Raw genomic sequence first — 26,435 nt, 5'->3', positions numbered from 1 at the left:
CTAAACTATGCATGTCCTTTCTCACCACTTTCCTGTAATCATTTTAGTCTGCCCCTAAAAGACGTAAACTATGGACTTTACTGACTATGAGAAAGATTTGAGTTCAATATGAAGCTGGACAAATTCTGGTATCTCCCAACGATTTCAAGGGGCTTGATCCGTTACTGACTCGGGACGAGTCAACCCGGTGTTCCTGAAGTGGACTTCAATTCCACCCAACTAGATGAAATTATGTTCCTGTCCCCACCACCCATCTGAAAAAGCCCAAGATTCTTCCGATCGATCATGGAATCAGGACTGTGTGCCACCGTGTAATACCCGGGACAGGGACCGACGAATCATATGCTTTCCCTCAAGATCAGATCGTTATCAAACTCCAGTTTTCTGTTTTCCCATAGTTGGATGAACTCGCCATCGTGTGGTTCTGGTTCATGCATATGGTTGATCAATTTGAACTAGGGTGTCAAATGGTCGGTTTGGTCCGATTTCAGTCAGTCCAAATCAGATTAATCATGTAATGGTCTAAATCGATAGCAAATAGTTAAGGTGAAAATCGGTTTTAGTTTCGATATGGTTTGTTATCGGGTTTTTAACGGGATTTTAGCAGTTTGTAACTATCGATTTGGTTTCAATTTTATTGGTTATTTGGTTTTGATGTCGGTACGTCTGAAGGATTGGTTCCAATCGGTTTCAAATTTATACCAATTCCTAAAACACCAACTTGAATACGACCAATAACAGAATTGATTCGGTTTGTGTGGGTTGATTTTTTTTGGGGTACAAATTTGGGTTGCCTTTCAACTTGGGATTTAGTAATTGGTACCAAAGGACTGAGATACCAATCTGGATCGGCATGGACCGATTGGTTTTACTCCTACTTTTCATATAAATAAAAAATAAAATAAAAAATATATATATATATATATTATTTTTTTACCCTTGGTCCGTACCTATCCACCAATCCAGGATCGATCAGGAATTGGAATCGGCCTCTATCGATCCGATACCGATTCCTCAAACCATGCTTTCCACACCCCTATTTGGAACTACTCTAATGAGAATATATGAGATTTCTGCACAAACCCGGTTCGGCTTAGACCAGACAAAGGGCAAAAGGGTATTTATCAAAGTCTTTCAACGTGTTGTGTGGGTTTGGAGTTGGTGAATGATTGGAGCAGTTTACCAATCCGAAATCGTGTCGATCAGAATCAGATGTCGTAATCAAATTTCTCCCAAAAAAGACCCTAACCTCTACTGATGAGTTTACTCTCTCTGTGTATTTCGGAAATAATGGAATTCTCAGGGGTAGTTTATGAAAACTCTGTCCAAAAATGAAATAAAACGGTAACCATCTTTTAAATGCGAATTGCGAAACCTGACGGCACGCTTGGAATCGAGACATGTCCCTTCCTGTATCTCTTGCTGCGTTCACATATACTTTTCTAAAAGCAGAGTACTTAGAGCAGTGAAAAGTGGGGGCGAACTTGTAAGGATCAAGCAGAAGAATTGCAGAACTTAATCCAAAGTTTAAAGATGAAAGGAAAGCAAAGCATAATTGTACCTCAAGGCTACTAACATTATTACTACATTACATAATCAATCCCATCATCCATCCATCGATCTACGAACGAAGAATTCATCTCACAGTCTCACACAACACCTTCCACAAACCATTCTCCAAAATGGGTAACTGCTTCACCAGAGCTCGTAGAGTCCCAATCTCTTCTTCTCCAGATACGTCTCCTCCTCGTCAGTATCAGCCACCACCATCCAAGAAAACCCAAGAACAGGTTAACCCAACGCCGAAAACCCAAGAACAGGTTAACCCACCACCACCAAAACCTTCTTTTGCCCCAAAAACACTAACCATATCATCATCAGCTCCAGAGATTGGTACTATTCTAGGAAAATCCATTTGTGATTTAACCTCAATTTATGATCTCGATAAAGAACTGGGTAGAGGACAGTTTGGTATTACCTATCTCTGTACCGAGAAGGCCACAGGTTTAAAGTATGCCTGTAAGTCGATATCGAAGAGGAAGCTTGTGAAAACTAAGGACATTGAGGATGTCAGGAGAGAGATATTGATCCTTCAACATCTTACTGGTCAACCCAATATCGTGGAGTTTAAAGGCGCTTATGAGGACAAACAGAACTTGCATTTGGTGATGGAGTTGTGTTCGGGTGGGGAACTCTTTGATCGGATTATTCAAAAGGGCAGCTATTCGGAGAAAGCAGCTGCGACCATAGGTCGGCAAATCGTTACTGTGGTTCATGTCTGTCACTTCATGGGGGTGATTCATAGAGACTTGAAGCCCGAGAACTTTTTGATGGCTACTCGAGATGAGAATTCTCCGATCAAGGCCACGGATTTTGGACTATCCGTTTTCATTGAGGAAGGTCAGTTGCAACTTACAAATGGTATTATGAAATCTGCATATTGGTTTTGATATCTTTCCATCTACTTGCAATAATTTGATTGTTTTAAAGTACCTAAGTTCTCTATGTGCTTAATTATTTCTCTATACTGATTGATTTGCTCTGAGTTCTTTCATTGAGATTGGTACTGCAATTACGAAGACACCAATGGCACCAATGGCAACTGTCATTCAAGCTTATTAGACTGAACAATGGTTTCATTGGTGGTTCACTTTTTTTTTTTTTTCCCCCCACTTAAGCAAACAAACAAAATGGATAACTTCCAGCCCACTGGGTAATGGAAACAGAGAGAAGCAGCTGCTATTGACAGGGAACTGTAGAATGGATTATGTAATGCCAATGTGAAACGACGAAATGATAAATAGATTGAGTCACTGAACCTTCACTCTAGATCTGTCGGAGGCCCAAGAGGAAGGACAAAAACGATGAATAAGTATACACCAATCAGGAGAGAGAGCATATGCTACAAGCTCAGCTCAGGGACCCTTTCTCCTTTTCTCTCATGAAGGGAAAAGGTAAATCTTGTATATGTTCCCTGCTACACATATATTTATAGAGTCTTCCCTCCACTTTATATATCTATTGTTGTGTTTAAGCTCAGTGGCACACGATTGTAGTGTAGTTAAATTAATCATCTAGGCTTTTGCAAGTCTTTACTCTTATATGATTTATATTCAGTGGAGAATGCATATGTCATTGAATTTTTTGAAATTTCAATTTATATGTTTTTACTCATTGGAGAATCTTATTGTGATAGTCATATTGTTTTGCTTTTGCTCACATTCATCTCCAACCTTTCAAGGTCTTCTACTGACTGCATGCATTACAATTGATTCCAGGAAAAATTTACCGTGATTTTGTGGGAAGTGCTTACTATGTGGCACCAGAGGTTCTGCACCGAAACTATGGGAAGGAAATAGATGTCTGGAGTGCTGGGGTGATCCTTTATATTCTTCTGAGTGGTGTACCTCCGTTTTGGTCTGGTAAGAAAAATCTCTACTCCCTCCCACCCTTCTCCAAGTGTTGGTGCCTTTTGAGAAATCCAGAGTCTCTGGAAATTTTTAAAAAACAAATTCTGAATTAACATGTCAGACCATTTATAGTCATTGAATAAAATAGAGTTAGCTGTGGTTCAGATGCAAGCGTTCTATTCATCCGCCCAGCTGCTTGTATGCCATGTGTTCTGCAATAATTTTGATGACCAAAATTTCCTAATGTATCCACTTGTTAATGAGTTCTACAATTATGTGAACAAATTTGTACTTCAGCAAATGTCTTACACTTTGTATGAATAAATTTACTGCAGAAACAGAGAAAGGCATATTCGATGCAATCTTAGAAGGAAACCTCGACTTAAAAAGTGCACCATGGCCTTCCATATCTGATTCTGCTAAGGATCTCATCAAGAAGATGTTAACACATGACCCTCGGAAAAGAATTACTGCTGCCAAAGCCCTCGGTGAGTAGGGAATTGTTTGTTAAAATCCAATTAGCAGTGCCAGCTCCAAATTCTGCCCTTGAGTTTGTGAGGCCAACTTCTGGGTAGATCATGTGTCATAACCATACCAATTGAGCGCTTAATGCATCAGATGTGGTCATCACTTTGGAAGAAGTGCACGCTTCAGACAATTAGTATCATCCAATTGGTTATTATTTTAGTACTGTTCGTAACTAGACAATTTAAATTTCATGAAACATTTTCCATTGACATAAACAGAAGTTTTGCCATTGATGAATATCACCATCTATAAATATATCTATTGAACAATTGTTGCAATTCTTACAATGATACATCAACCAGAACATCCATGGCTCAAAGAAGATGGTGACGTCTCCGATAAACCTATTGATAGTGCTGTTTTGACTAGGATGAAGCAATTCAGAGCAATGAATAAGCTAAAGAAAATTGCCGTAAAGGTGAGTCTCTAAATACAGAAAAATATGTCTTAATGTTATGCATATGCATCTACACACATGAACAATATTTAACATCTATTAAATTTACAGTTGATTTCACCTAAGATTGCTAGATTTGTCTTTTGAAACTGGATGAAAATTGATAATTCAATTACCACATCTTCCTTTTTCATTTTTCATGAAAAGATGGAATATTATATTTATATGCCTGCTTAACAAAGGATATATAAACTATACGAGGAATTCCCCGTCACCTGGGACCTTGACCACCAGAACATTTCCTACAGCACGACTGTGCATGTGGTGTAATCTACCATTAAATGGCTGCCTCTAGGGATTTCTTTAAGGTTCAATTGAGAATTTAGTATTGGGATGTTTAAATTAATATAATGGGCCTGGTGCTCTGATAGCACGTGACAAAATAGGAACATGTATGATTGGTGCAGCATAAAAGAAAGGAAGAACAAGAAGAAGAAAGGAAGAAGAGAAGAAATGAAGAAAAGGCCGTCTGTACGGTTAGATTGGATTAGTGTAACCATTAGAGAAGCATGTTTGTTTATAATATAAACATTGCATAATTATAAATAAGAACAATAACCCTAATAGCAACTAAGGACAATACTTAGGAAGAATTACAAATAATTCCCTAACTGGAAAAATATCATTGCAAAACATTCTAGCACTATATTCTCAACACCCCCTCAAATTGGAGTATATAACCAGCTTTGAACAACAATGATAGACATAACCAGCCAAACCCAACTTGAACAGATATAACCATAGATGCCAATAGTCAACAACAACAGAACCAAAAGGAAAACTCCTTCCAGTCGCAACATCAACATAAGCACATCAACCATCAGCACAACAGTAGAAAACAAATCTTCGTGTCAAATAAATCCAGACAACAACAAACAAACAAAATAAGTTGCAGAGAATGCCAACCCCAAGCCAAAATACCATAGTAGCAACAAAAGCAACATCATAAGTCCTTCCCAAGGAAGGCAAGTAATAATCTTCACAAAGAAGATGGATAAAAGAGCAGCATAGGTTGCTGCAAACCACAAATACAACATAAGATAGCTACAAACCACAAATACAGCATAAGGTAGCTGAGAACCACAAGTACAACATAAGGTAGCTGTGAACCACAATAGCAGCTTAAGGTAGCTGCGAACCACAATAACCATCTTTGTAAGAAAACACGTTGTTGATGACACGAGCAGATGACACAAACAAATAAGTAGATGACATGAGCAAATAATAATAATCTTCAAATAGGCATATGACATTATGCTGATGACACAAGTAGATAATAGTAATAATCTTCAAATATTTCAAATAATAATCTCCAATCTCCCCTTCATGTGTACCACTACACGTAAACAAACAATGAATGCAGAGGAGACAACAATGAATAACCCATCATCATATATCAGCAACAACTGGCATCAGCAACAAATAAACCAAACAAGAACAGCCGGAGCATAATATGCATTCTTCTGACCAAATCAGATCTTGTAGATCACCATTGTAGATATGTATGTCCCAGATTTGACCATAGACATCAATCGCTGAGAACTATGGGAAACAGCAAGCCACAGGGTCCATCAAAGCTATCAGACGACAAGCCGACCATGTCACAATAGTATAAAAACAATACTGTAGCAGCAATGGGGTCGCTGTGGGTCCACAGGTGACAAGTAACTCAAATTGAATGCGTAGTGGCAGTTTCGTAATTATCAGGACAATATTGGACCCTTTTTGGGCAAGGAACAAGGTTTGGGGGAGAATAGTAATCAAAGTAAAGAAGGGAGGACAAACAACAACAACAATGTAGCTTTATCCCAACTAAATGGGGTCGGCCACATGGATCCTTACTCTCCAATCAGTTCTATTCAAAGTCATACCTGACTCGTCTATGTTATGCATGTCTTGCCTCACCACTTCTCCAATGATTAATTTAGGCCGACCCCTGACTCTTTTAATACCTCCAATCTGAATCAAATCACTCCTCTGTACTGGAGCATCCCAAGGCCTTCGTTGAACATGACCGTGCCACCTCAAACTACTCTCACATAGCTTATCATGAATCGGAGCTACTCCCAACTCAGCTCTAATATGGTCATTCCTTACTTTATCCTTTCTAGTCTTGCTACACATCCATCTCAACATCCTCATCTCCGCTACACTTAGTCTATCTATATGACACTTCTTAACTGCCCAACATTCCAAATATCATAGCCAGTCAAATGACAGTCCTATAAAAATTTCCTTTAAGCATTAAAGGGATATGTTGATCACATAGCACTCCGGACGCACCTCTCCACTTCATCCATCCTATTTTAATTCTCTAGGCAACATCATCCTCTATATCACCTTCTTTATTTACGATTGAGCCCAGGTATCTAAATAATCATTTTGTGGAATCTCCCTCTCATCAATATTCACCACCTCATTAACTGTCCTGGTGTGGCTAAAGTTACACACCATATATTCCGTCTTTGTCCTACTTATTTGAAGACCTTTTGATTCCAAGGTTGATCTCCATAATTCCAAATTGGCGTTAATCCCTGCTTTTGTCTCATCTACAAAAACGTTATCATTAGCAAAAACCATACACCAAGGAACCTCATCTTTTGTATGCCTCTGGTTAAATCATCCATGATAAGCGCAAACAGAGAAGGGCTTAAGGTTGATCCTTGATGTAACCCCATTGTAATTAGGAGTTTACTACCTTGACCCCCCACAATTCTTATGCTAGTCACCACAGCATCTTACATATTTTTAATTATGTCCACATATTTACACGACACCCTTCTCTTCTCTAGAATATGCCAGATGAACTCTCTGGGGACTCCGTCGTAGGCTTTTTCTAGGTCAATAAAGACCATATGGAGATCCTTCTTGCCCTCTCTATATCTTTCCATGAGTCTCCTAAGTGAGAACATAGCTTTCATCACGGATCTTCCTCACATAAAACCAAATTGGTTTTCCAAAATAGTAGTTTCATTTCTCAGGCGGGTTTTAATAACCCTCTCCCATAACCATAGTTATCAAGGCGACGCCATGGATGCCTTGGGCGCCTTGCTGCCATGGCGGTGTAGCCTTGAGTTTTGACCCTCTAAAATGCCATGGTCACTTTCCCGCCTTGATAACTATGCCCATAACTTTATCGTATGGCTCATTAGTTTTATGCCTCTTTAGTCATTGCAACTCTAAATATCACCCTTATTTTTTAAAATCGGGATCACAATGCTTCTCCTTCATTTATTTGGCATTTTCTTTGGGCTTATTATCTTGTTAAAAAATTTGGTCAGCCAAGATAAACCACAAATCCTAAGCTCTTCCACACTTCTATTGGGACCCGTCTGGGCCTGGGGCGTTGCCTACTTTCATCTTTCTTAATGCTTATTTTACTTCAGACATCCTAATTTTGTGTATATATCTACACCATGTGGTGTCAAGATGAGCAATGCAGCCTTCCGGAGCCCTATTACTCGAGGAATCTTCATTAAGTAGGTTGTAGAAATATTTTTTCCATCTCTCCTTAATGTCCTCATCCCTTATTAATACTCTACCATCATCATCTTTAATAAATCTAACATGGTCCAAATCTCTACTCATCCTTTGTCTCATTGTTCAGATTATTATAAAGCAGAACTTGAAGAAAGGTGTTCCAGAATTTCAAAACAATAGTGGGGATAATTCAAAACAAAGTATGAAGGAATGAGCTTTTCAAGAAATAAAAGAACTTATCCTCAAAAGTATTTAATAAAGTAGGTAGTTTTCTACCTTATGTAAGAAACAGATCCATCGAACCCATACCATGATTGAGCTATAACTTGATGAAAGCAAGGCAAACAGAGTTGAAACTCTGAGAGCCGCATCACCCAGCCCTAGTGGACAGATTCAGCCCAGAAGATACTACTCTAATGGAGGTGGAGATGGAGCATTGTAAAGTTGCAGGCCTAACCAGAAAACAGAGCAGGTTATATAAACGTGCTATAAACTGATGAAGAAAACAAAAGGTAAGGACAGAAACTAAGAGGGAATGATCCCAACAGTAAGAATACCAAATTCCAGGGCTAAGTAGTGCATAATAGAGAAGATATGAAACAAGATAGCAATCTGAAATTGCATCAGAAAACAAGGGTACCACCAGGAGTCGAAGAACCAGCAAAAAACATCAAAGAGTCATCTCCAGTTAATTTTATTATGATTCATTAGAGAACCAGCAATAATCAGATCAGGATTGTGAAGCAAAATATCACCCAACCAAACCGAAGGACGCAGAACAGATGAGAAACATCAATAAGGTTGCCGCAAGAGAGAAAACTCAAGAAAAACACCAAGAACAGTTGCCGCAGGGTGGGATCTCCATCCATCAATGATCAAGAAACAAAAAAAAACCCTAGTTTTCATTGTCAACAACTAGGATTTCAGATATATATTTATTCTTCTTCTTCATGGCTCTGATACCATGTTATGAAATCAGAGTTGATTTATTCAGGATTGGAGAGAGAGAGAGTTTCATCAACTTAGGGTTTCAGATATATATTTCGTCTTCTTCTTCATGGCTCTGATACCATGTTACGAAATCAGAGTTGATACATATATATATATATATATATATATATATGGCTAAAAGGTCGTGGTACATGCGTAAAAATAAGTATACAGGGCGTTGATCAAACCCAGCCGTTGGTTTAGTTACATTAAATCGCAGTCATTGAATATGTTTCTCTCAATTAACCGAGACAGGCAGTTACTGTTTTATCTTTAATTATTCTCTGCAACTCCCATATCAGACTGCGACTCCCACTCCACCTGTTACCTCCCTCCTTTACCACTATACATTCTCTTTCGCGGCCCTACATCTGCCCTTTGACCCCACCCCCTTGGGTTTTTCTTGTTTTCACTGTGGCGTTGTGGCACTCTGCTTTGTTTCAGTGGTTTTCAGCGTCACCGATCCTTTGGGACCATCAATCTCCACAACAGAGTAATTTGGGTTCTCATGATCACAACTATTGGAGTTCCGTTCCTTGTTTTCTTAGCCCACCAACACAAAAATCCGATCTTGGAGCCATTAACCCCCCCCCCCCCCTCTGATTGATTAGAAACTCAGAGGACTAAAGTTACGAAATACTCTCCCAAACCAAGAAACGGAACCCTAAAATGTTAAAATGCCCTACAAATGTTAAAAACCCAGAAGGGTTAGATCTAGAAAACATGAAAAATATGAAAATCTATTTAAGGTTGCAATACCAAAAACCAGATCTCCTTATCAGCAATCTCAAAAACCCTATTAAACTCTTTTTTCATTCCAAATCCAATGCAGCAAGGAAAGCACGAAGAGGAGTTAAAAGCTTTTCTTTTTTTCTTTGGGTTAAGGTTCTACAAGCACTCAAGCAGAGGAAAACACCATAGTGGAGGAAGGTATCTGCAGTTGTGAAACTCTAAACCTTGTGTCTTTTATTCAATAAATCCAACCATCCTTTTTAAGGTAATCTGGGTTTGGTTGAAAATCTGCATCAAACATTGCAACGAACTTGTAATTCTTCACATAATCACAATTTGTTGCAGATTTGAGATTCCCAGTTTTGTAATCAGTTCTAAACAATGATGGCGGTAAATAATGTTACTCCGACTTCCAGAGAGAGGGGGGGAGAGATGCAGCGGTGGCTTCGTTAGGTCTTTGCAGGACGGACAAAGACAGGACTCGGCATCAAGTGATTGGGACGATGAAGATAGGGGGGTTCTCACCAGAACATAGAGGAACCAGTCATTGAGTGAAAATTCATTGGACGGTTCTGATTATCCTCATCTCAAATCTACGGATACAATACAAGAAACATAAGAATAAGGTTGCAGGATGTACGCACTGCTACCATCTACCCTATATATATATATATAAAGAGAGAGAGACTAAACATAAAAGCAACACTACCAAACATCACCATGACTCATAAACATAAACCTAAATACTGCCACAAATTATAACGTCATCACCAACACTAAAACACCACCATACTACTAAATGTCACCATATTTTCAACAATACAGGATTCTTAACCTTGCATTGTCTACCACTCTTTGTGGTTGGCATGAATATTGTTAACCAGTCGAGGAAATGTTGACAAATTCAATCATGAGAATAATTATCAAGCTTATCCTTGCTTAAAATATTTTCCATGGATGACTATTAAAATGTCCCAGCATGCCTATATGCCAACACGCATACAATTGTGACAAGGATGTTGGTACTTGTAGATCTTCCTAGAAGCATACCCTTTGTGAACCTAAGAACTTTGCAACCCATGTACACTTTATGCAACCAAAAGCAGACATTGTTCTATACGAAATGTAGCTTTTCTATTAAAGCAATTAAAACAACAGGTATTTACTTTATTCTGTCTTTTCATGCTCCAGTTCATGGTCACAATAATCAACTATGCCTTTGCCCAACCTCATAATCACTTCATACCTCATTTTTTCCCCATTTGGGGTTCCATTCCATTACTTACAACCTCTACTATGCAATACAGAATTTTCCTTGTCCTAATTGTACCTGTTTGGTTGTTTGAAGGTAATAGCAGAAAATCTTTCGGAGGAAGATATTAAGGGCTTGAAAGAAATGTTCAACAACATCGATACTGATCAGAGTGGTACAATTACCTATGAAGAGCTTAAGACTGGGCTGTCTAGACTGGGATCCAAGCTTAATGAAGTTGAACTTAAGCAGCTTATGGATGCGGTAAGATACTCTCATCTCTTTGTTTTCATTTGTATCATGAACTATCTGACATTCAAAGCATCTTGTTCTCAGGCTGACGTTGATAAGAGTGGGACTATAGATTATATTGAGTTTATTACTGCTACTATGCAACGCCATAGACTGGAGAAAGAAGAGAATCTGTACAAGGCTTTTCAATACTTTGACACGGATGGAAGCGGGTAAGTATTCCGTTCCTTCCCTCTGATAGACCTGAGCTTCTTTGTCCATCATATAATGATGATACATTGGTAGTTTGCATAAAAAACATGAGATGATATTTTGGGTATTTCCCATGTGAATAAGGATAAATCTAGCAGCATTTTGACCATCCACCAGTTTCAAACTTTAAAATGCTAAAATTGTATCAATTTTTTTATTGCACCACCCAACATCCCAACCAATGGTTTTCTCCATAAAATAATTGCCTTGCCAAGAGAAGCTGCTTGATCATGTTATTATGCCTATGATCATTCTGGCATGGAATGACCTTTAAATTTAGACTGTCTGGATTTTGGGCCATTAGTAGGGGTCGAGATTCTATTAAAATGTAGTTGTTTAATGGTTTAAACTAAACTTCGTATACAAATCATGGATAGTGATCTGCAAGTTTGGTTCGGATGACTCAATAGAAGACTCAGTAAAGTCACTGATGTGCAGAGTTGGCATGTATGTGACACAGGCAGAAAAATCTGACACATGTCAATGAGTTCAAAATGCTGAAACTCATGGATTTTGAGATTTTCCAAGAATATTACTTACTGTTCAAATCTGAGATATCTGGTGAACTATATTATTCATTTAATCATTTGCATAAAAAGAAAAGGCCTTATAAACATGAATGAGGTATACTTGCCAGTTGTTACCCATGACTTCCTGTACGAAAAGATCGATTCCATAATGCTAGATGCTTAACAAATAAGGACAGAGAAGAAAGGGAATCTTGAAGGTTCATCCAATAGACCACAGTTTCAGAGTCCAAATTGTCCAACATCCACTTAGAACATGCAACAATTCCAACTCAGCTGGTGTCAAAGATAACAGATTTGAACTTGCTATTAAGAAGTAAGAAGTAAGAACCCAAACTAAATGAGTCAATAATGAATATAAATTACCAACTGAAACACTTAATATGTACCAGATGCATTGTAAATTGGAAAAAGTACGAGTGTCCTTGGTCCATGTGGATGAGTAGCAGGTCCCCTGTGGTTTCAGTAATTCAATTCAGTAACTTCCAAAACTATCAAAGTTAGTTCAGATTCAGGTTCTTTTGATTCCTATATCAACCTGAAGAACTTAATGGGAAGTCTTACTGAAAACAGCTGGATCACTTGATAGACATCAAGTTTTCACTAACACCATATTTTGAAATCTATCTGTTGCGTCAACCAAAACAAATTAACTTGGCCAAGTTCCAAGTCCTAAACTCAGACCTGTGTGTTGTTTGTGTTACATCAAAGCTGAAGGGATGAGACAGTGGCATTACCAGGTAAGCACAATAATGATTATCACATGTAAGAAGAATATCTACCTTACTTTGCCTTTTGATTCTCACCAGGTTTATCACAAGAGATGAATTGAAGCATTCTATGACTGCACATGGAATGGGGGATGAAGCAAGCATAGATGAAGTCATCGATGATGTGGACACAGATAAAGTAACCATTATTTGAGGCTATACTGACTACGTATTTTGTTCAGTTATCTTTTCTTGGTACAACACTGATATACTGTGCACTAACCTTTGTGAACATGGATTGAAATATGTAGGATGGTAGAATCAATTATGAGGAGTTTTCAGCCATGATGAGGAAGGGTACTCAATCTACTGCACAGATATAAGAAACCAAAAGCTTACTTGGTCTTGGTCTGCAATACATGTTGGAGTGAGGTGGTGTCTCTCCTGTTCTTTTAACTGTTGGTTCTTGCTGAAAGATCAATTTTGGACTTGCAGTTAATTGTTGGCTTGCTTTCAATCTATCATCAGCTGTAAGACTGCAACTACATTAAACATTCTCAAAGTCTCAACCTTGTACATATTAATCATGTATTATGCACTAAGATTTCATATGATTGTGTTTGTTAATAGTAAATATAATCCAGTAAAAGTGATGTGGCATGTGTCTTACTCCTTGAGCCTTTCAAAAGCTAGCAACCATCTAATCCTTTTGCATTTGTGAGACGGCAATAAACAATCACAGGGGCCCGGAGCAGGGGAAGGAATGAGAGAATAACCAGGTAATCTATAACTGAACCGGTTGGTCAGACCAATAAACTCGTACAACTGTACGAACCGGTCACCAATTTCACCAACCGTGAAGTTTCAAGGAACATGATATTCACAACAACTTGGTGACAATTGAAATTGGACTCAGTTTTTGAGAATCTCCCCACCATGGAGATCTGACCATTTGACCCTTTGATTAACATAAGAAAGGGTATTTTTGATCTTGTACAATATGCGTAAGAGTTAATGATAATATAGGAGTCCAATCAGATACATCACTAGTGGTAAAGTAATTCTTCTTATCTTCCGTAGATGAAGGAAAACTTAATCAATTTTAATTTATCATGAAATGTTGTTTCAACAGATATGGAAGCGTTCCTTCACACAACACCCGTTTAACTGGTCAAGTTCCAGCCCAAAATGGGTAGGAGAATTGCATTATTCAAAGGTGAGTTCAAAAGATGCTCAAATTAGTAAAATCTTTGGATAGAGTTCTCTTTTACCTATTGTGAAGAGACAAACTCTTAATTCAAAGGATTTAACCCTTTGATTCGATCGATGAAAGGTATTTTGGACCTTCGATAATAAGGGTGGGAGTTAATGATGAGACTCATCGTTTAAAAAATCACATCAAATCATGATAGGTAAAGAGATTTTCTCTTCGCCCTGAGTGACAAGGTTTTTAAAGAGCAGAATTGGGAGCTGAATCGATTTCTGTCGATTTTAATTTGGATTGGGGCTAGTCAGAGTCGGTCAAAAATCAGACAGAAACCAATAAAATTTACCCCAACCCTAGATTTTGGAAGAGGATCAATTGAGTTGGATTGACTGGCATTGAGATCGCCTGATTTGATTCCAACTCTTGAATCCATGGTGGGTGACACTTTCGATTGTAAGGATCCTCTGTTTTGCCTTTCCACATTTTTATAAGGCTATGCTGCTTGTCGACCTATAAAAATATCCACGTCTGTTTTAGTGTTCCCAAGTCATAATTTCAGTCTCACTCTCTCACCAAAAAAACAAAAAAAAAAAATTTTAGTTTCACTCCTTGATCATTATTGCCTTTACACTATACCATTCCTCCTTACCCGCGGACCCAATTACAAATGCTCATACCATTTCAACTTATATATATTTTTTTTCCATTAAATTTAAATCCCACTTCCAAAACAATTGGAATATTTTTATTTTTGTACCTTGGATTTTTTTTTTATTTTTTATTTCACTTATCCATCCCTACATCCCTACATCCCCATCTCAGTAACAGTTATTTGTTTGTGTAATTTTTTTTTGTGCTCAACATTGGACTTGTTTGTTGACCTTAATCCCTTATAATTGCCCAATAGATTAAGCTCTAGTGGTGTACGTTTATCAGAACTTGGTTGTCATCTAAAGTCCAATTTAGTTGATACACCATAAAAGCATAAATAAGTCTTCAAATTTTGAAGCAACAATGATATCAGGGTAATGATTTTCTCCAAAAAAAACAAAAATTTGTTCTACTTGGTTGAGATGCACCATTTATAATCACCTATATCTTTCCTATCCAACAGTCAAAATGACCATATAAGCCTTTGTGTGGTAGAAAATAGAAATAGTTAACCTGTGAAGGGAAAAAAAAAATTCACTGAGAATAGACCTTTCCCTCCGGCCAAAGATAAAAGAACTCCTAAGGCGGCAATGCTCTCAAAGATGCGGGGAAGATAAAACAACAGCAAAAATGAACAAGGCAGTGCATTAGGATATGTTAACCTCAGCCAGCCTTTGATGTTCTTGCTACAGGTGGGAGGACTACCATGTCAAGGTTCCCAGGATAAGGTGTCCACAAACCTAAACCCCCCCTACTCTCCTTCATTCCACTACCTTTACCCTTTAGTTCCTTCAGATCCTTCACCCACTCTATGACAGAAGAATGCTCTCGATTATGTGGATGCAACACAAATATCGAGTTGTACTCACAGTTTGGAAACATAAAGAAATCAAATGCATCTCCTAGTCTGTACACAATATAACCAAAGCTCAGCTGGTCTCTTGGAGTGAAGAGGTTGACCTCGTTGAACCAAAGGCAGCTAAACAGGTTGTTAAGTGCAGTGTGTTCCCGTATAATAATGGCTCCCTCTGGCACATCTGCATTTATCTTTCTCCTGTTAGTATCATCAAATTGCATTGAAAGGAAAAGGAACTGAATCATTAAAGTTCTGTCTGAGCAAGTATTATAGCACACATCCAGTCACCCTTTTGGTCTTAAGAAGATGCCTTTGACACAAGCCACCTTCACTGGTCAGAAACCACTGGATGTCCATATATTGGTATTCTTCAGTCAACCTTGAGAGGGCAGGTTTTCTCCTGGATTAATGACAGAATAAATGAAGAACAAAAATATGAGAGCCAGAGTCATTTTCTTACCACTAACTGTTCTTTTCTTTGAACTCCATGGTTCCATTCCCTCGTAACGGTATATTTTCGTGTGCAGATCAATAAGAGGTCGGGCATATCTCTTTCGTCGTTTTATAGCATCAGCCTCTTCATATATACTCTGATGGTGCTTGTGGCGTGAAATCGCAAATGTGTGCTTTCCACGCCATAAATACCTGCAAATCACATAAATAATACTCATTTACATGTTTCTCTACCAAGGCAATTTCATGCAACAAAGCCCCCCACCACCATATTCAACAGGCAGCCAGGAAAATTTCCTTGGACCAAACATTGATCTGGTCATATGAAACTGCCATAAAGGGTAAAATGCACTCCTGGAACTGTCTATAAAAGGATACTGCCTAGGCTGTTCTTGAGAATGCCAGAGAAAGATCCCATTTTATTGGAGTTTAATAAACTTCTGTCCATTACAACAGAAATTTGCTCTGAATCATCAAAAACAGACCAGTGAATCTTTTTTTTCCAAGGGAGTGGAGGTGGGAGGTGTTTTAAGAAGTGTTCACAGAGGGATTGTTACCATACTGCACCTCTTTTCCACCAATAAGATTTTTAGTCCAGAAAATTCTCAAGGCAAAAAATACCAATCAAATCCACATGCTTAACATACATATCAGTGCCATTATGACCCTCCCCAGACCCTGCAGTGGTGGGAGCCTCGGGCACTGAGTACGCCCTTTTTCTACTGTCTAAACCCCAAAAATACCTTTAGTTCTATCTAATAGACTGCTCAATGGAGAAAAAGAAGGATGAGCTGAAGATAATTTGACCATACATGGCACAAAGTACAGATTCAATGCAAAATACCTCTCCAGAATAAGCAATGGATCGACTATAAGTTCCATTTTTCCATCAATCCAGATACTGTATTGTGCTTGAGGAAATAGCCTGTGTGTTAGTATCTTGGGAACCTTCCCATTCCTTCTAGGTTCATCATACGGTGGATAGCGTAATAGCACAAGGCGCCAGATACCTACCCACTTACCCTCTGCATTATCCTCCCTTACAGTAACATTTTTCTGAATGAAGTCCAAAGACTCCTCATCCACCACCATAATAAAGCAAAAAAGCTTTTGGGATCGGCGACTTATATTTGAAGGTTGATGGGGCACATCATATCCATCAAAAATGCCCGATGCAACTACAAACCTACATTTCTTAACATATTTAACATCCACAGTGTCCATCTCCGCACCTCCCTTCCGCATAAAACCACAATGCACCTGAAAACCACAACTGATAAGCATGCCAAACTGATCTAATAAGTTTGACCTAAAAATGGTTAAGATGATAGATGCAAAGCATTATATCAGCCTTGCTGGTGATGGGTCCCAGAAAGAATATTTCAAGATGCAAGTAATAGTAAAAATTCCGCCTAGAAGTAAAGAAAATTAAGAAAAAAGTAGGTTTATCCAAAAAAAAAAAAAAGGATAGAGGAAAAGTTCATGTCTCATTTTCTGTGTTTTCCCCAAAAATTCACTCCTTTCTCATCTTATTTTCCACCCAAAATGGGAGGAAAATAAAGGATTCCTCAAACTTCCTATGGTTTTTCCATCCCACAAAACATCTTATGGAAAATAAAAATTTCTTCCCCTCGTCTACTCTCCTTTCTTCCACTTTTCTGATTTTCCTTTCCACCATTACCATCCTACCTAATGGATTAAGAAAGAAAACTGAACCATATGATGAACCAAACTCAGTAAGAAAATTGTGCTAGTGGCCCCCAAAATACACTAGATTGAAAATGAACTTCCTAAAAAGAAGAAGCAAGCAGGAGGGGTACTTGTAGCTGAAAATGGTCCCACACCAAGTGGCCACTTTTGTGAGAAAACAAATCTTAAAACACTTGAAGGTAAACAAGTAGTAAACCTGAATGGTACCCACTCATCACAAGTTGATATGTAAAGATAAAACCAATAGTTGCTTGTGTCTTGAAGATGTACTTTGGCTGAATTATTAATTCACCTTAGTTTAAAGTTCTACGAAAATTATACTTGGAATTGTCCTTCAGATACATGACAAGGTCACCATACTTGTTATCTATGATTTGAGGTTCCTCCATGGAGTTTAATTGTGTCTCTTCTTGCAACATCTGTTGCCACTTCTCTTGTTTCTTCTCTGTTCAAGTTGACCTTTAGTTCATCAAGCCTAATGCTTTCCCAAATCACATGATAACCTTCCAAAGAAGCAAGTTTATACTCTGCTTCATCATCATAGTTCTTAATCAAGTTTCGACTGAGATATCTCAGTTTCGACAGAAACCGAGACAAAACATAGAGTCGATATTGATTTGTACCAAGTTTCGACCATATTTCGCACATTTCGGTAGTTTCGACCAAAAAATACCAAGTTTCAACCAACTTTGACCTCTTCCAATCAGTTTCGATAGTTTAGACCAGTTTTGACCAGCCCATGACAGGTCAAATTTTGCCTAGAAAATACTCGGTTTCGGCTGAAACCTGGGGAATCTCGGTTTCAGCCAGGGTCGGAACTGACCTAAAAACCAAGATTTAGAACCTTGATCATCATAGCAGCTCTGATGTTGAAACTGAAAAACAATACCTTCATCATATCCAGAGTACACGTGAAGTCATGAATGACAGCATCATGTAAGATTTTCTCAACTGAACTCAAGAAAGACAGACTCCCTCAAGCTTCTCACAACTAGAACTTTGATTGCCTTCTCAGAAGGAAGAACATACCTTGTCACCAGGTCTGCACCATCTTCTAGGTTTTGTGCTGATACAATCTAATGCAGGATATGATATTTATCCTAAAGTCCTAAACAAATGATATTATAAAATATTGACTAGGAACAAAAAAAAACGAAGTCATCATTATCAAAACTTATCAATCCACTGAAGTTTTCAACTGAAATACCTCTTAGATGGGACCTAGACAAGAAGGTAGCAACATGACATGCCTAATAAATAATAATAACTAACCAGGAAGGGCTGTTGCTACTTGTAATTAAGATAGTCTAGGACCAGTTTTCATCGGTCCTTTTAGCTACTAAAGGCCATAATTGAAATTGATGCAGTGGCAACGTGTAAATCATATCATTCTCACCATTACTAATGGATTTAGCTGGGTTGGTACTCTTTTTCTTATATCATCAGTTTGCTCTCAAATGGAAATTGTTAACAATACAGATTGAGGAGACAGTCAAGCATCAGTAATATTCTGAAACCTCTCTTACAAAGGTCTTGGGAGAATTGAAGTCCAAGATTCAAACACTGTAATGCATGTTGCACAGTTTCAAGTATATTCCCGCCGTAGGTTACGGGGAACAAGGTATGACTATGTGTCCAGATTAGAGTTACACTCACAGAAGAGACCTGGGGGAAAAAATAGCAAAATATTCAGCCATGCCACTGACTGATCTCTGAGTAAGAAGCTGAAAGCCTACTATGATCACCTAGAAACCTGACAAGCTAGAAAGATTCCCACTGAATCTATGCACAAGGACAAAATTAGTTATGCAAAGGCTGGAGTTTAACCTTCACACTTCTAACATGAGAGAGAGAGAGAGAGAGAGTGTGTGTGTGTGTGTGTGTGTGTGTGATGGTTCTCAGTCCACTAATCATCAATTCAGACTTCCAACCCAAAACAGGACCGACGGGTATGATTTACAGCAAACAAAAACCCGCGGTAACAGCAGTAATAGGACAGTGTTGGCCCTAAAACAAAGCCAACAGTGTTGGGGATCGACACAGGAATTAATCCCCAGATTAGTGTTCAGTCCAGAATCCGATCTTACTCCATAACAGTACAATCACTATAATGGTCACCTGCTGTCCAAATTATTAACTTAAGAAAATCCTTGTTCCATAGGTCATAATACTATCAATATGATGTAAAACAGTGATTAACCAACACAATAAGACATTCCCATACTATCGGAGTATCGGTTGCAACACTAAACCAGAAACTGAAATAGCAGAATATTCCCAAATGAGTAACTTTAGAAGAACAATGATATAGCCCTAAGGCCACCTCTGATGGAGCCCTATTTCCAGTCGAAGGTAGGGTATAGGGAGACATTCAACTCTTCAAAAACTTAGCCCCATCTGTCGGCTAGATCAACAACTATGAATGTGACCCAAACAGAAGATTCAGAATTAAAAACTTAACAGCATAGAAATTTATAGCCATGGGAGGGCCTTAAAACTGCTGTCAAAGATGGCCATAGAGAGATTGAACAACATGCCAGAATATGGGCTTCAATTAATAGAGGGATGAAGAGATATCACCACTGGACTGCAAGAAATTTCCAGAACTAGAATTGTCGCAGGAGATGTTTGAACTCCAATCTTCAGACTACTGATGAAGCTTGATAGGACTGGTTATGGACCATCAACAACACTTCAGTTGGTCTTGGTATTCTCTCACAGAACAGAATTAAGGGTATGAAAATAGAAACTGATAATAAAAGAAAATAGAGAAGATGGGGAAGAAGAAGGGATATGACCAAGGCCTCTCAACTATGGCCTTGGTCTCTCACCATGACTCTCTCACACAGCAGCAAGCAACATGATTTCTATTCTTCAAAACTCCAAATCGTGGGGGGCTGTAACAGCCCCTCTCTTTAATTAATATCAGAAACTAGGGATCTCCCTTGCATGGAGAAAGAATCCCAAGATTACATTCTTAAAAATAGAAACTACTCTCACTCTAAGATCTATCTTCTAGAAACATTACAAATTAGAAACTGACTTAAATGGAAACTAATCCTAATATTTGATCTACTCTCTAAGGATATTGCAAACTAGAAACAGTCCTAATTTAGTAACTACAAACATGTAATCACTGAAATAGAAACTAATAACAAAGAAAAGATCCTATGGCAACCCTCCCATTCAAAACTAATTAAATCATAATAATGGGCCTCAATCTGGCCCACTTTCGGCTGACTGAGTAGTGCTGGTCCTTCTTTTCTTCTTCATACTTCGAACTACATCAGAGAGAGAGAGAGAGTAATGCAGCTCCTTCAGGTGCAACATTTCACAAGGTAAAATGGCTAAGTTACGTTGACCTCAAGCCAAACACGCAGTTAGAAAAGAAAAGGAAACAGTCAACTTTTTAACCACACAATATGTAGTTCATATCAAAATTTTCTAGGGGTAGGGAGTCAACTGTTCCACTGACTAAGTATTATGTGGCACCTCAGTCTATACTCATACTGCAAATGCAGGACAAGTTCGACAAAAGCCATGCTAACCACTTCAGAATTTTGGGATACAATGAACCCTTAGAATGTGAGGAATGAACACATACGCTAAGCATCAAATAATAGAAATTCGATATACAGTAGCTAAACTTAGATACGACTGGTAGTCCCTTCCAATCATGAATTATAATGATGTTAATTTCGGCAGTTAACTTTTTTTTTTGTTTTAATAAGTAATTCTCGCAATCTCTTTAGCTTGTTAATATTAAGTATGAGCTTACAAATCTTAAGGGAAAAAAAAGGAGGTCACACAAGCATGCTGTTGAGCGACTTGCAGAGATTAAGTGTGACAGAACAACAATTCTTGAGAAAACAAAAACAGACAATCACCGTGGTTAGTACCTTCATAGTGGAGTTAAGCATAAAACTCTTTTCTCTCTGTATCCAGCTTTGATGCCCTCCAAATAGTGGTCGTGATATATTATAAACAGGATCATCCTCCAAAATATAAGATAAATTTTGAACAAATCTGTCAGGAGTTCTTCTCCTTGGAATCATTACTGACTCTGGATCATCCGCAAGAGGAATGGAACAGCCTAATAGCATTATAAGAAAGAAAAAAAAAGGACTATTGGTATTGTGAAGATAAGGTATTAAGAACATATAATAATGAAAGACAAAAACACACGTCGCAATCTCAGTATCTTACGATGTTGTGGTTTTGGTACAAGTCCCATTGTATCCAGCACGACAAATACCTTACTTTCTTTGTTACAAATAGCTGCACATGAGGCAACAAATCAGAGAACCATTTTAAATGACTGAATTTAAACAAATAAAACTGTGATAAATCAAATGAGGTTAGACACTTAGACTGGACCTAACTTTGCACCTCAGTTTGGGAGCTTGAGCAGACTGATCCGAGCTGGGTTAGTATGTATATGTGTATATGTCTACAAGAGTTTAACAAGAATGCTAGCTTTATTGATGCAAAGCCTTCTTTAGGTGCAACTGTGCAAGAAGATGCTAATTCAATTAAGCATGCATGTTCTTACTAAAGAGTTTTATGTTCACGGCTATCTCATTCTAGCCAGATCAATCCTGAGTTAGATTAGAGTAAGAACATATCACTTGAATCCTGCTCTGGCTGAACGGCAGGTATTACTGTCCAAGGCTAACAAATTCAATTCATACCAATCCTGAGTTAGGTTAAATCAAGAATATTCCACATGGGTGCTAGTCTCTTTGAACAACAGATAAGGTATGGTTGATTAAAAAGATCTTAGAGCTGAGAATGAGTAGGGCGCATGAACTACCCAAGATGCTCCCCTAGTAATCAATCTCCCAGTAGTTCCATCAACCTATAAACTCCAACTGAAAGGCCAAATGTCAATCAATTGAGCTTGCCGGTTATGGAAAAGAGATATGATTTTGATTTTCAGATTGTTAATTGAAAGTCTTGGAGGTTATATTTCTCCACTAGATGGTTCAGATCAATGTCATGCATCTACTGATAGATAACAGCGGATTATTCCCATCCACCAAATGATCTGAATCTCATCTTAATTCTTCCTGTAGACAACTAGATCAAGGATAACAGGGAAAGAAATGAGAATAGCTAAGTTTTCAAAGTAGACTAGGATAAGCAGTAACACTCAGAAATGTACAAAAAATGTTATAAAAATTGTATCAATATTGTAATGTGAAGAGGTCTTAATTTTTATACATGCAGAACAAGGTTGCCACCCAGGCACATATGAAAGAGAAAGATCGCACAAACAAAACAAAACAAGCTCACCAAATTTACTATTCCTTTCAGATCATTTCAGGTCCAAGTGGAACATTGGCATCTTGGAGAGGAAAGAATCACTTTGAATTACTGATATATATAACTAAGCCAAAGGCTCCAGAACTGATGGAACACGTTAAATCAAGCCCTTTAACCTATCCCATACTAGGTTGGCCCAATCTAGCACCCATACACTAAATTGAGCCCCATTAGGCACATAACAGACCACCATGCTTCCACAGCCATCGTCCTCGGCGACTCTTACTCTAGGCAGCTCTCACTCTGGCGGTAGGTAGCCCTTTTCAAGTAGCTCCACTCTGCCCAACGAATTCTGGCTGGCAGCAGGTAGCCTCTTCTTGACGGCTTTCATTCTACTCCAGGTAGCCCTTTGATGCAAAAAAGTCACCTAGAGGACTTATTTTATTGGAAATAAGCCTTGAGATGGGTTACTTTGATTCTATGTGTTTACTTTGTAATTGGCCAATTTAATGAGCCAAAAATATGGGTAGAATGTAGGAAAACGGGATTTGCTTCATTAGTTTAGTTAGAATCCTGTTTTGAGTCTGTTTCTTTCATTATTTTAGTTTCCTAGTCTAGGAAAACAGGATTTGCTTCATCAGTTTAGTTAGAGTCCAATTTTGAGTCTGTTTCTTTCATTATTTTAGTTTCCTAGTCAGTTTATGTTACCTTATTAGTTAAGGATTGTTTTAGGCCTAACCTATTTAGTGTTTAAGTCTATTTTTGAGTCTTCTATGTAAGTTTATAAGGGGCTACAGCCTTGTACACAAATTTGATTAATGAAATTGAGAAAAAAAAAAACAGCTTTGTGCTTTGCTCTGTGAGAGAGTACGGTGAGATGCCATTGGTGAGAAACCAAAATACAGTGAGAGGCCGTGGGTGAGAGACGCGAGAAAGAGAGTGTGGGACACTCCATCCAATCCTATCCTTCTTCGCTATTTTCTATTTTCTTCTGTGTTTCTATTTCAATCGATTTTGTTGTGTATCTGTACAAGTTCATCAATTGTTGCCTAGTATTTTGAAGATCAAATCAGCATTAAACTTTGTTCAAGAAGATCCTTCTTGGGGCTAGGTCCTTTGTAATCCAGCTCTACATTACTCACCCAATAAGAATTTTTGACAATGATGTCAGGTACCAAAAGACATATGACATCCACAAAGAATTATTTTCTTAGGAGGCAAGAAAACTAGATCTTGGGAAATGAAGAACTTCATTCATGGGTCATTTGAGCATGTACCATTGAGGGTACTCTGGGAATTTTAAGAAGTCAGGGGAGAAGGAGAGATGAAAATTTGCTTCATTGGGGGAATTAGAATAGAAGTGTTCTATAGGGGAGTTTGGATAATATTGGTTCAGTTTACGGGACCGATAGAAATTTCCTGATTTCAAAAGGACAAAGGAATCATGCTTTCATTGTGGAACTCATCCAGTCCTAGCAATAGCCCTATCCCTAACCCTTGCCCCCAAGCCAAAGAGGTAGCCACTGACACAAAATCTATAGATAAGTAGAGTAACATAGGCTCAAATGCACCAGACAAACCCCCATCCCCGACTGAAAGTTAACCAGTTTACCAAAAACCCTTGTTTGCAAGACAGGTTTCCAGCCTTTGAAGACCACTGGTTTTCATTGCTTTCACTTTATGAGCAGAATGTCATTATGGTAAGTGTTTAGTTTCATAAAATTTGATGGAACTTGTTATGGAGATAAAGTCTAATTGTTCAAGATATTATCAGATAGTATGATGTTATTTAAGTAAAGTGAGGCACAAATTTCTGATCAGAAGCTGGTCCAACTGACCACAGAATTCAGTCTCGTGCACACAAGCATCGAGTTATGAAATTTTATTTTTTTTCATTTTATTTTTTTTAAATTAGAGTTCTTAAAAGATGTCGGTGAAGCTATGGACAATTTTAAAGAAGCTAACATCCTATCATTTATTTTAATCATGGAAGCTCAAACCATTTAATCTGTAATTATATAACCTGAACACAGTTTGAGAATCACACATATCTAATGGCTAACTAACTAGTGCCAAGACTTTCCATGTATACCAACAAACATAGAAGTAAAAGCTCGAGTATTATATTAAACATAAACATAATGCAAATGAGATAGTTTTATACCTGATAAAACACTTAATGATGATTGGCAAGACCAAACGTGAAACAATAACACTGTGATAATGAGTAACATCCACAAGATGCCAGCAACAAGAATCAACCGGATAAACCCTTTCTTCCAAATAATTTTTGTTGAATAATCTGGCGGCGAGTCTTCAGCATCTACATCCACAAGGAAGCCAGCACATATAGTGATCCCATCATACTACGGTACCATAAGTTCGGACACAAGATTCAAAAGAGAGAGATGATATTTCTCACCTTTAGTGTTCTGGATCAGATTATTTCGGTCTCCTCTTCGACTCGAGCGTAAAGATACGGAACGTAGAAATTCACTGTCCATAATTTAATCCGCGGATCTCATACTCAAACCTAACAAATTCCTACTTGAGATCCATTACTACAAGAACTCCGATTCGGCATTTTCCTCTGTTGGCATAACTATCTTGTCCTCCATTACTCCATTTTCTTTCCAGCATAAGTGGTTTCGCACACCATTAACGATTTGCAAGGACAGGTGCGGTCTTTCCAAATCAAATTGTCGACGCAAGAGACTCCTTTGTATCTCTCGAACTAGGGTTTTACTGACAATTGAAAAAGAATGGAACCTTCTTGGGAGTGAGAGTCTTGAAGATTTCTTCCAAGGGTTTCCAGTTCAAGATTTCGTTTAAACGCTTGAGTTTTGGATCTTAGAAATATGGGGTTCAAGAGGATTATGTTCCTAATGCGGACTACAGACTTTAGAAAATTAAATTTATTTAAGTGACTGACATCATCACTTAACAGCATAAACTAACAATAGGGACTAATTTGTCATATTGAGATCTGATACATGATATAGTGGATGATTTGAGTTTCATTTGAAAATCAGGAGATGACCTTTAAATTACCCTTTACTTTTTAAAAAAGGAAAATTAATACAAAAGAGGCAAACTTCAAAAAATCCATTGTATTTTAATCTCATACTTTGGATTGACTGAACCGAACACTTGTTTCTTGGGTGAATTACGTCACCCCCTAGTTTTTTAAAAAACTCAAATCATCTCTGATTTAGATCCCAATATGATAAATTAGTCCTTACCGTTAGTTTTATGCTGTTAAGTGATAATGTCAGTCAGTTAAATAAATTTAAATCCCTAAACTATCCTTGACCAATGTTGAAGATGAAGGAAGGGTAGTATTATAAATTTATTTTTAATGTTTTAATACAAAGATAAAATAGTCATTTCATACCAATAACTAATAGCAGACTAACACCGTTATAGAGGGGGTGATTTAAATTTTTTCAAAAATCAAAAAATGATCTGAGTTTCATTTGAAAATCAGGAGGTGACGTGTAATTAACCCTTGTTTCTTAAACGTTCATGGCAACTTTCGTGTGTCCACTTTTGTTTCTTCCTTCTCGTCTCTCTTCTACTTTGAATAAATTTTTTCCTTACCCAAAGAATTTCTTTATCCAAGGGGATTTGCCACAAGGTCCAAAATACCTTTTTAGTCCAATTGGAGGATCAGATCCAGTGAATTTCTTCGGGTTTATAGATT

General features: G+C 37.9%; 2 protein-coding genes across 3 annotated transcripts; one reads left to right on the top strand and one right to left on the bottom strand.

Annotated features, from left to right (window-relative positions):
* The first annotated feature begins 1,655 nt into the window (after positions 1-1,655).
* Positions 1,656-19,671, top strand: LOC122658553 (calcium-dependent protein kinase 29-like). Of its 2 annotated transcripts, XM_043853564.1 has the most exons (9): positions 1,656-2,400; positions 3,279-3,422; positions 3,746-3,898; positions 4,241-4,356; positions 10,946-11,113; positions 11,186-11,313; positions 12,690-12,789; positions 12,902-12,947; positions 19,629-19,671. In XM_043853564.1, the coding sequence occupies exons 1-9, from the start codon at positions 1,683-1,685 to the stop codon at positions 19,652-19,654; spliced, it is 1,599 nt and encodes a 532-aa protein (XP_043709499.1). In that variant the 5' UTR covers positions 1,656-1,682; the 3' UTR covers positions 19,655-19,671. The 2 variants fall into 2 exon arrangements, with proteins under 2 accessions (XP_043709499.1, XP_043709498.1); XM_043853563.1 differs by lacking the exon at positions 19,629-19,671 and having other exon boundaries at positions 12,902-13,248.
* LOC122658555 (probable hexosyltransferase MUCI70) lies at positions 15,072-25,287 on the bottom strand. The gene is made up of 7 exons (XM_043853565.1): positions 25,155-25,287; positions 24,897-25,055; positions 21,674-21,745; positions 21,367-21,560; positions 16,602-17,017; positions 15,765-15,949; positions 15,072-15,485 (listed from the first exon to the last, which is right to left on the bottom strand). Exons 1-7 carry the CDS (start codon positions 25,234-25,236, stop codon positions 15,112-15,114), a joined length of 1,482 nt encoding a protein of 493 aa, XP_043709500.1. The 5' UTR covers positions 25,237-25,287; the 3' UTR covers positions 15,072-15,111.
* Between the last annotated feature and the right edge of the window lie 1,148 nt (positions 25,288-26,435).

The sequence above is a fragment of the Telopea speciosissima genome, chromosome 4 (genome assembly GCF_018873765.1).
Source record: "Telopea speciosissima isolate NSW1024214 ecotype Mountain lineage chromosome 4, Tspe_v1, whole genome shotgun sequence".
Lineage (NCBI taxonomy): Eukaryota > Viridiplantae > Streptophyta > Magnoliopsida > Proteales > Proteaceae > Telopea > Telopea speciosissima.
Note: the sequence above shows the minus strand (reverse complement) of the source record. Positions and strands in the feature narration are given on the sequence as shown.

Excerpts from the sequence above, each read along its gene's own strand:
- LOC122658555 (XM_043853565.1), bottom strand. The coding sequence starts at position 25,236 with ATGGACAGTGAATTTCTACGTTCCGTATCTTTACGCTCGAGTCGAAGA. Across the intron at positions 21,561-21,673 it reads TGTACCAAAACCACAACATC|GCTGTTCCATTCCTCTTGCG; the intron begins GTAAGATACTGA and ends TAATGCTATTAG. Across the intron at positions 17,018-21,366 it reads TGCTTAACTCCACTATGAAG|GTGCATTGTGGTTTTATGCG; the intron begins GTACTAACCACG and ends TGTGGTTTTCAG.
- LOC122658553 (XM_043853564.1), top strand. The coding sequence starts at position 1,683 with ATGGGTAACTGCTTCACCAGAGCTCGTAGAGTCCCAATCTCTTCTTCT. Across the intron at positions 11,314-12,689 it reads TTTGACACGGATGGAAGCGG|GTTTATCACAAGAGATGAAT; the intron begins GTAAGTATTCCG and ends GATTCTCACCAG. Across the intron at positions 12,790-12,901 it reads ATGATGTGGACACAGATAAA|GATGGTAGAATCAATTATGA; the intron begins GTAACCATTATT and ends TGAAATATGTAG.